Genomic DNA, 10,517 nt, shown 5'->3' on the forward strand with positions numbered 1-10,517 from the left:
TAAATGTAAGTGTCTTAAAAGGAGACTATATGCAATACATTCCATTTTGAAAACACAGTACACCTTCCAACAGATCTCCATTACTTTTTGCTTAAATATGAAAATAACTTAACTGCAGCTTCTGATCACACTGCAAAAAGTGATGTTCATCCTTAGCATTTTTGTCGTTTTCCAATGCAAATGTCAAAAGATTCTTGAATCCTGATGTATTATGAAGCAAAACGCACAAGTTTTGTTTTACGAGAAACTGATCAAAACGAAGTTTATGAACAAAAGAACAATCTGCCAATGGGCTCAGAAAAATCAACAATTCAAAATAAATTTTCATACCCCACTGACATACATTTGTTCTTGATTTAAGTATCAGAAATCCATAAAAATATGCAGAAAACAAGTCTGCATATATTCAATTTGCATCTCAAGTAACTAAATGCTAATTCAAGGATGTTTAGATGTATATACTGGAAAACAAGACAAAACTACTAAGAATATATATATATATATATATATATATATATATATATATATATACACACATTTTCACCTAAACCTACTATTTTAAAACCTACTATTTTAATGCTTTCTATTATTATTTTTTTTTCTGTGGGGAAAATGAGACATCCTCTTAAGCTACTGAAAAGTGCACTAAATTACTAAAAATAAGTTTTATGCTCCACAAGTTTGTTAATTTTGTTTAAGTCTGTCTTCTCTCTGTTCAACTAAACCATGACAACTCATAATATAAAACAAGTAATGTAGTGTAGAAAGTTTGTCAAATATAATCAGCAAATAAAAGCAGATTGATTTGTCAACATTTACCCATTATGAACACACAAACATTAAGCTAACTGGGGCAGTCTTTTTTGCCATTAACTCTAGAAACAATTAGAATAATGAAAAAACATTTTTACGACAAAACAATGGCATTTATTTGAATGAAACATGGAATATCCTGCTACAGGACCTCAAGTCACACTACCACTAAAGACCCGAAGCATGAAGTGTACAATTACTGAAATCAATCCTACCAACAAATGAACATGCAAACAAGTATAGTGCTGGTCTGCAAACCGGATGTGTACTAGTACTGTGTGAGAACAATTAAATACAATTCTTCACCTTTGTGTGGCTTTACATGACAACGTCTCAAAAAGCAGATTGAATTTTCACAAGTTCACATTAAAATGTACAAAGCTGCATTTAGGATTGACTAAGTACAGAATAAAACACTACATTAAATGCATTATTAATGTTAATTCGGCAAGCAAATGTGTAATTGAAAACTGATCTAACCAAATCTAGACTGACAGCTTGCAACCAAGTGCCTACAACCCTGCTTTTATCAGACTCCAATTTATCCACGCGGGGAGTGAATTCAACGCTGGTTAAAAAGATCAAGTAAAACCAAATTTTAAAAACGGCTTCTTTCAACCACCTTCCAAATAAAACCAGACAAAAAGAAATATGTGGTTAAATGCAAAACAAACTTTAATATCAAATGAAAAAAAAAAATGATTAAAAAAATAAAGCAAACTGCAGTGGGGGAAGAAAAAAGAAAACCAAAATAAAACAAAAAACAAAACAAAATGACAACACTTGCGGTTTTAGATTTTAATTTCCAAACAGGAAAACTAAAACACTTAAAGGCATACACTTTACACTCCAAGTTCTTTGGTCCTTCCAAAGTTCTTATACATTACAGATGGGTGAGCTGGAGCACTGAAGAATTGGTCTAGTCACTATTTACAAAGGTCTAGAAGAGGTGGGGATGTGTAGTTTTTACTAACAATAAAGCTAAAAGCTTTCACATTATAATATAATGAAGAAAATGGGACCATTAAGTCCAGTGTGATGAAGGGAAAGCGCAACAATGCCATGGTATCTTTAAGTCATTGTAACAGTGTTTGCAAAAAAAAAAAAAAAGGTTCTTCCGATATATATCTGAAATTTTTAAATTGTCCAGGGTTTTACAAATGCCAGGCATCAGGGACAAAACCACTAATGCAACATTCTAGTTTTTGCGCAACCCCAGAGAGCACAAACTTGTTTCACCCCAACACAGATGTATGAATTATGCTTATGTAGACAGTCAACAATAACTGAAATCTTTAGAACAAACCGCAATTAACTTTCAGATTCTTTTATGACAAAAAAACAACCAGTCCCTTTACTTGTGAGACTTGCTGGTTTTGAACGACACTTGCAGGACTCTGTCTCCCATGCGGTATCCGTTCAGGCTGGCGATGGCCATTGCGGCCTCTTCGTAATTTGTCATGGTAACAAACCCAAACCCTTTGCATTTGTTGGTGTTAAAGTCACGGATGACCTTGACATTGGTGACCGCACCGAACGGACCGAACATCTGCCACAAGATGCCTTCGTCGACATCCTGACCCAAGTTGTAGATGAAGATACACCATCCAGAGGAAGAGCTGCCGGACACGTTCATCCCGGAGGCGCCGCTCATGTGGTCAACACTCATGGGTGAAAACCTGCCAGAGCAAGAGATCAATCAGTCAATTCACCTTCATTTCTATAACGTTTTATATAATGCAGACTGTGTCAAAGGAGCTTCACAGCGACAAACTACAAAACAGCAGGATCAATTATGGAAACAGCTCAGATTCTGCTGTATGAGACAATAGTCAAGACAAGAGTCATCTTCAATGTCGCCTGCTTGTTATTTACCCTGAAAATGATTCATTTTAATACCGCATTTTCATTATACTGCATTGGTAACAAGCTTTCATGGTTGCGGTTGCCAAATTTAGTTTAAATCCTCCAAACAGAGCTTTTTTCCTTAAATCTGTACATTTTCTGTTCAGTGGTTCACTTAATCTTCCCAACCTGACATTACAGAAAAAGTGCTGATGAGCTGAAAACACTGACATTTAAACTATTGAGACATTCCACTCAAATAAGTGTTATTTGCTGTGACTACATCTGTGAGCAAACCATGCGAGTTGATGTTGTCTTGATTTATGCTATTCGAGAACAATAATTGACGAAACATATTACACTTCTCTTAAGAGCAACGAAGAATGTTATGCAACAACTACAACATACTGATTCATGGACAACATTAAAACTACAGAAAGCATATTTGGTTTTCTCACCTGAAGCGCTGTGCCTGGTGGTGAACAGGTCCTCCAAACCGACGGGATTGAGTGGGGTACAGCTGAGAGATCAGCTGGGAATTCTTGGTCTGGTTTGGACTGGCAGCAAACTTCACTGTGATTGGTTCAGAGGCACCAGCTGGTTTGGATCCATTAAGATCCTTGATGGCTTCCTCCGCTTCAGACCTCTTATCGAAACGGATGAATGCAACTCCACGAGACAGACCTAACAGGTAAGAAAGCCCCCCCCCCCAAAATTAGTCGAGACCCAGAATACATTCAAGATGGAAAACTGCAGGTGCAGGACAGAATTATTACCCGAGGCCTGGTCGACCAGTATGCGGGAGTTTATGATATGCCCGTACTGGGTAAACATGTCCTCTACATCCTTCTGTGTCATGGTCTTGGGTAAACCACTGATGTACAGGTTGGCATCTTTGATGCTGTCAGAGCTCGGCCTGGCATATGATACCTAATTTAATAGAGAAAAATTGCATTAAAAACCACTTCATTAAGGTCTTATTAAACAAAAATATTAAGACATCATGTTTGCCCCATTACTGATGAAACAATGTAGTTCCATTGTGTAGCCAAAGCATAACCTCACATCTGAGTTTCACATATGAAATAAAATTAAAAACACCCCAACAAAAACAAAAACACTACAATGATAGTGTACTTCATATAGAAATGAAAGAGTTTTTATAGTTTATATCTACAACAAAAATGGTCAACTTTTAATTTGAATTAAAACTACAATGATCAAAAGTAAAAAAACAAAACAAAAAAAACAAAGAAAATAAAAAGTCTGGGACTTCAGCGCAGGGCTTCTGTTCGGCACAATTTCATACTCAAGCAAATGACTACTAACATTTACCCCTTCGTTTTTACACCACAACCATGCAAGAGAAATGAAAATAGCATATTTTGATCTTAAAAGGAACTCCAAAATAAAAGCGTCAGTGACTTTAGTATAATTCTGTACCGAAATTAAACCATGCTTAGTCAAAGTCAGCCAATCATACAGATTATAAGAGCAAAAATCTTGAGACATCAAATGTCAGAAAAAAAAAGAAGAGAAAAAAAAAGGAACCATTGTTGAAACTCATGAAGTTGTTCATTCCTTACAGAAAGCAGGCAGGACTCGAACGCCGTCCTAGCTGCTTTGAGTCAAGTTTACCAATATGGCATCTATAATTTAACACATGGATACAAAAACACCTCTTTGCACGTTACCTTGATAGTTTTAGACTGTAGTCTCAGGCCATTGAGTGTATTGATTGCCCTTTCTGCATCATTAGGGTTAACATAGTTAACAAATCCGTACCCTAAACTGTGGCCTAGAGAAAACAAAAGGGAAAACAAACAAAATAAAAATAACAAACGTTCGTCCACATCCTGCAGACTATACTCTCTGCACAAAAGAAACAAATGCAAGCTGTTCTTGTGAATGACAATTGTAAAACAAAATAGTTACATTTTCTTCAAAAACAAAGTTTGACATTACGCAAGAAAACGGTTAGGATACAGAAATCTAATCCAAACATCAAAAACAGTCTTCATTAAATCGTTTCCAGGACAAAAAAAAACAAATACCTTCCTTCACCTCCTTAAAAATAAAAACAAAAACATTAGTAGGCATTTATAAACGTTGAAGTAAATAAAATACAACGTACATTCAACATTATAACTATACGACATATTTTAAGTAGGGCTGGGACGATAAATCTATGCAGAATCGATTCGTGGATCGATTTTTAGATGATCCCTCTGGAATCGATTCTGAGCTTAGATTTTAACAGCAGATGGCGCTCTTATCGAGTTTTTATCAGCACACTCAAATGCTCATGAAGAAGAGTGCTAAAGAGCGTGTGTGCGTTCGGCTGAGTCATGTACTTTCACCTCAGCTTTACAATGCTTTTATGACGCAAGATTAATGTAAACACAGCCCACTATGAACACTTTTGTAATTCGCTTCAACCTTTTCGAATTTTATGAATTATTATTTTAGGTTCAAGTGTGTGGATTTGGAAACAAGCAGAGTACGGCTGTTTATAAAGCATGCAGTGCCATCTGCTGTTCAAAACTAAGCTCAGTATCGATTCAAGAAAGAATCGCGATGCATTCAGAAAATCTCAGAATCGATGCTGAATCATTTCTCGATTCGCGATGCATCGATTTATTTTCTCAGCCCTATTTCTAAGTATAATAAATTCCATAGATAGTGGGATGCTTTGGACAAGAGGAAAAAAAAGAAAAAGAAAAAAAGAAAAAAGACTATCAAAAAAAGCTAATGGCATAGATGCATGAAGATGGCACCAGACTGACATCAATAGGCCTCTCCAGGTACTCCACAATACAACTGGAAATTGATAATTGTCCTCAAAAACATAGGAAACAACAGGAAAACAAAAACAACCAAAAAATAAAAACACAACAACCCAAAGAATAAAGCACATTTGCCTAAACACTTTGCACAGAACAATACATGATGCCCACACCATTAAAGAAAAAAAAAAAAAAAGTATTTTTCAAAATGTAAAATGAGTTTTAGCAATCTCCACAGCAAGCAAACATTTACAGAAAAACAAATGTGCTTGACTTCAAAGTCAAATCAAAATGTGGCACATTGTGGGAGTACTCCAAGTCTAATCAAAAGCTCAATGATATTGAATCGGACCAGTACCATCTTTACACCATTTCAAATAGAGAGAGAGAGAAAAAAAAGATAAACCAAATGAAAATTTGCGAGCAAAATGTTTATTGGAGCATAAAACATACCATAGTGGACAGTGACCCAAGCTTCAATAAACAGGTCAAAAAAAAACAGAAGCAAAGATTTGCTTAAAAAAAAAAAAAACAAACAAACAAAAAAAACAGTACTTTAAAATACTGAAAAAGTGCATTCCCTATAAAACTTGTAACTTAAAAAAAAACAAAAAAAACAACAGTGTCAGAAAAAATCTTATTGGAAACATAGACAAGTTATGAAAACAAACAGCCTTTCTCTTCATGTATCACAAACACCGAAGAGAAAGACACTGGCTCACTGTGTCGAGACGTACCTGCCATCTTGTCTCTTATGAGTTTGGCCGACTCCACCTCGCCAATGCTGCTGAAGAGACTCCGAAGCTCCTCCTGACTCATGTTCTGGGGCAGGTAGTTGATGATCAGGTTGGTTTTCGCATCACTCGGCTCATCGCCCATGTGGTCCTCGTAACCGTTCGGCATGTCGTATACTTCCTGCTAAAGAAAAGATTATGCATTGTGACCAAACCAAGAAAACTTACACTGGCAGACTAAAACCTAACAAAAAAAAAAAAAAAACATTTTAAATGCAAGTAGCATGACCAACAACATCCGACATTAGTCTACACACAAAAATAATGGCCAATTTTACCTTTACTGAGCTGCCACCCTTGTGTGAGTCTCTGTCATTACCCTGGTTCTGAACCTCACAAACCTGCAGCAACAAATCAGTTGCAACATGATATAAATATATACCTAATAACACCATGCTATATATAGCTATTTGCACTTTTGTTTAGGTGCTAACTTTAACTCCTGGCCTTTATACTTGTACTATGCAAAAAAACAATAATCGAAACTAATAATCAAATAATGAAATGTGACTTTTTTTTTTTTTTTTCAGAAACCAAAATAAAAAATTTTGTTTGGCAGTAAACCAATAGAGTTGTGTTAATGGGCAATTAAACTTCCGCACTAACAAGCCACCTTTTGATATTTTAGCTGAACGTGCTTTTCTACTTTTTAGTTTTGGTCATGGTTAAGTGCATCTACACAGCTAACGTTTGGCTGTTGTACATTATTCACTTTATGTGGATAAAATACATGCTACAACTGTCCAAATCCACCAGAGAAGCACTGATAAAGTACCACAATAACTTCAGCCCTCCAAATCTATTTCGGCCATAACCAAGTTTTTTTTTTCTTTTTGCAGACGATTATTTTCTCTTACTAAAATTTCTGTGAATAACCACTCGAAACTCGTCTCTGAAATTCTTCCTAATTGTCAATCAAATAAGTGAATTAACAAAAAACAAAACAACGGTAGCTCAATAGGCAACATAAATACCTTAACATGTTGAATTATTATAAGGTAACTCACCATTTCACTGAAGAAAGTAATGTAAAAGTAGATTGTAAATACTTACTTTTAAATACCTTATGTGTCCTCTTCTGACGGCCATGTAGACACCTTACAGCTTCAAAATCTTAGTCTGAAAAAAAGGAAGAAATTATAAACAGCCTTGCAGTGGATACACATTTTCTATTAGAGAGCCAAGACAAAACCTGCATCGTTACGAACCGTAGCGTTACATTCATCGGTTTAGACCATTAACGTTACTTTTTTTTCATTGTTTGCACTGGCATAGGGACAAAAATCACTGAAATCTACCACTTATAATGGAACAAACGTTTAGTCGTCGACGTATTTCCTCTACAACCAACAGCAAACGCAAAACAATGAAGAGTAACGTTAGCTAAATGTAAGCTAGGCTAGGCTAACCAAACTAAGCTAGGCTGCACGAACAGCGCGAACTGTTACAAATAAATAAATATTAAAAACATCGCAATAGTATTATTATCCACACATACAGTGGTTACATTATTACCTAAACTCATTTAGCTAATTATATAATGATACTTTCAACGCTTTAGGCCGCTCTTTTGAGGCCTGTTCGCCAGTATCGAAGCTACCGGCGCGTGCTCGTGAATGTTTGAAAACGTGCAGTCTGCACATTAAAAAAAATCACATATTATATAAAAAAAGACATAATTTTCAAGCACAAATATATATATATACCTCCGTTTCCTTTGTCCTCGACCGTCGTTGTAGTAAAGCGAGTCACAAATCGCGAAGAGAACAAAGCGGAGATCTGCTCTACCTACTTCGCACGCGCGACCTCAACCCAAGAAGGGGGTGCGCTAGGGTGTCTCGCGCTCAAGCGGAAGTGAAGCCACGCCTCCTCCCCTCTAGAGGAAGAGACGCTGCGGAGTCACACCCCATCTAAGCACAGCACACGATTTTTTTGAAGCACTGCCATGTTTAGATTTATATATATATATATATATATATATATATATATATATATACAGGTCCTTCTCAAAAAATTAGCATATTGTGAAAAAGTTCATTATTTTCCATAATGTAATGATAAAAATTAAACTTTCATATATTTTAGATTCATTGCACACCAACTGAAATATTTCAGGTCTTTTATTGTTTTAATACTGATGATTTTGGCATACAGCTCATGAAAAACCCAAAATTCCTATCTCAAAAACTTAGCATATTTCATCCGACCAATAAAAGAAAAGTGTTTTTAATACAAAAAAAGTCAACCTTCAAATAATTATGTTCAGTTATGCACTCAATACTTGGTCGGGAATCCTTTTGCAGAAATGACTGCTTCAGTGCGGCGTGGCATGGAGGCAATCAGCCTGTGGCACTGCTGAGGTGTTATGGAGGCCCAGGATGCTTCGATAGCGGCCTTTAAGCTCATCCAGAGTGTTGGGTCTTGCGTCTCTCAACTTTCTCTTCACAATATCCCACAGATTCTCTATGGGGTTCAGGTCAGGAGAGTTGGCAGGCCAATTGAGCACAGTAATACCATGGTCAGTAAACCATTTACAAGTGGTTTTGGCACTGTGAGCAGGTGCCAGGTCGTGCTGAAAAACGAAATCTTCATCTGCATAAAGCTTTTCAGCAGATGGAAGCATGAAGTGCTCCAAAATCTCCTGATAGCTAGCTGCATTGACCCTGCCCTTGATAAAACACAATGGACCAACACCAGCAGCTGACATGGCACCCAAGACCATCACTGACACTGTACTTGACACTGGACTCCAGTTATTTTGGCATTTCCTTCTCCCCAGTCTTCCTCCAGACTCTGGCACCTTGATTTCCGAATGACATGCAAAATTTGCTTTCATCCGAAAAAAGTACTTTGGACCACTGAGCAACAGTCCAGTGCTGCTTCTCTGTAGCCCAGGTCAGGCGCTTCTGCCGCTGTTTCTGGTTCAAAAGCACACGCTTGTGCACAGTGGCTCTGGATGTTTCTACTCCAGACTCAGTCCACTGCTTCCGCAGGTCCCCCAAGGTCTGGAATCGGTCCTTCTACACAATCTTCCTCAGGGTCCGGTCACCTCTTCTCGTTGTGCAGCGTTTTTTGCCACACTTTTTCCTTCCCACAGACTTCCCACTGAGGTGCCTTGATACAGCACTTTGGGAACAGCCTATGTGTTCAGAAATTTCTTTCTGTGTCTTACCCTCTCGCTTGAGGGTGTCAATGATGGCCTTCTGGGTTAACCTCTTAACCATGATTGCGGTTTTGAGTAATGAACCAGGCTGGGAGTTTTTAAAAGCCTCAGGAATCTTTTGCAGGTGTTAATTAGTTGATTTAGATGATTAGGTTAATAGCTCGTTTAGAGAACCTTTTCATGATATACTAATTTTTTGAGATTGGAATTTTGGGTTTTCATGAGCTGTATGCCAAAATCATCAGTATTAAAACAATAAAAGACCTGAAATATTTCAGTTGGTGTGCAATGAATCTAAAATATATGAAAGTTTAATTTTTATCATTACATTATGGAAAATAATGAACTTTTTCACAATATGCTAATTTTTTGAGAAGGACCTGTATATATATATATATATATATATATACTATATATAACTATATATATATATGTATATATATGAAACATATATGAAATACAGATCAATAACAACTGACCCATATATATATATATATATATATATATATAATATATATATATATATATATATATATATATATATATATATATATGGGTCAGTTGTTATCGATCTGTATTTCATATATTTGGAAAGTATAACAATATAATCGATAATTTTACGAAAGTTTTGTGTGATTGTAATTTAATACTAATGTAAAATTAAACTATTTTATTCTATACATTCTATAATTTAAAATTATACTATTTTTTTATGACAAAAACTTGTGACACTCAGAAATAACATCAGCTGAACTATTATCATAGCATGTCAGGAAATAAGTAAATAGTGTGCATTGTTGTATTCTTTTTTACGCTGGCTTATAGATTCAGTGTCTTTACTTTTTTTACTTTATATAATAAGAGAAATGTTAAAAACATTCTGGTCAATACATAGCCTTTCTTTGACGCCTTATCCAGGTGCTTTAAGTAGAAAACCAATAGAAAATTTCACTATGCGGATTTAAAAAATTGATCGATGTGTATTATAGCAAAAATGCTCACAGTCAGCATGTGAGCTACCAAAAAGCATATAAACTCACTTCAGAAAGTAGAAAGCATCTGATAACACAATTTATTAATCTTGGAAACATGGAAACTTCTGCTCAAACATAAATA

The 10,517-nt window shown here is 35.9% G+C and overlaps 1 protein-coding gene across 4 annotated transcripts; it reads right to left on the reverse strand.

Moving 5' to 3' along the window:
• Positions 1–904: 904 nt before the first annotated feature.
• On the reverse strand, positions 905–8,102 carry LOC109080125 (ELAV-like protein 1). 4 transcript variants are annotated; one of them, XM_042734477.1, is made up of 8 exons: positions 7,945–8,102; positions 7,292–7,357; positions 6,517–6,579; positions 6,182–6,359; positions 4,353–4,456; positions 3,435–3,588; positions 3,117–3,342; positions 905–2,492 (listed from the first exon to the last, which is right to left on the reverse strand). In XM_042734477.1, exons 2-8 carry the CDS (start codon positions 7,325–7,327, stop codon positions 2,168–2,170), a joined length of 1,086 nt encoding a protein of 361 aa, XP_042590411.1. In that variant the 5' UTR covers positions 7,328–7,357; positions 7,945–8,102; the 3' UTR covers positions 905–2,167. The 4 variants fall into 4 exon arrangements, with proteins under 4 accessions (XP_042590411.1, XP_042590410.1, XP_042590413.1 ...); XM_042734476.1 differs by having other exon boundaries at positions 6,182–6,362; XM_042734479.1 differs by lacking the exon at positions 6,517–6,579.
• Between the last annotated feature and the right edge of the window lie 2,415 nt (positions 8,103–10,517).

The sequence above is a fragment of the Cyprinus carpio genome, chromosome B11, assembly GCF_018340385.1.
Source record: "Cyprinus carpio isolate SPL01 chromosome B11, ASM1834038v1, whole genome shotgun sequence".
Lineage (NCBI taxonomy): Eukaryota > Metazoa > Chordata > Actinopteri > Cypriniformes > Cyprinidae > Cyprinus > Cyprinus carpio.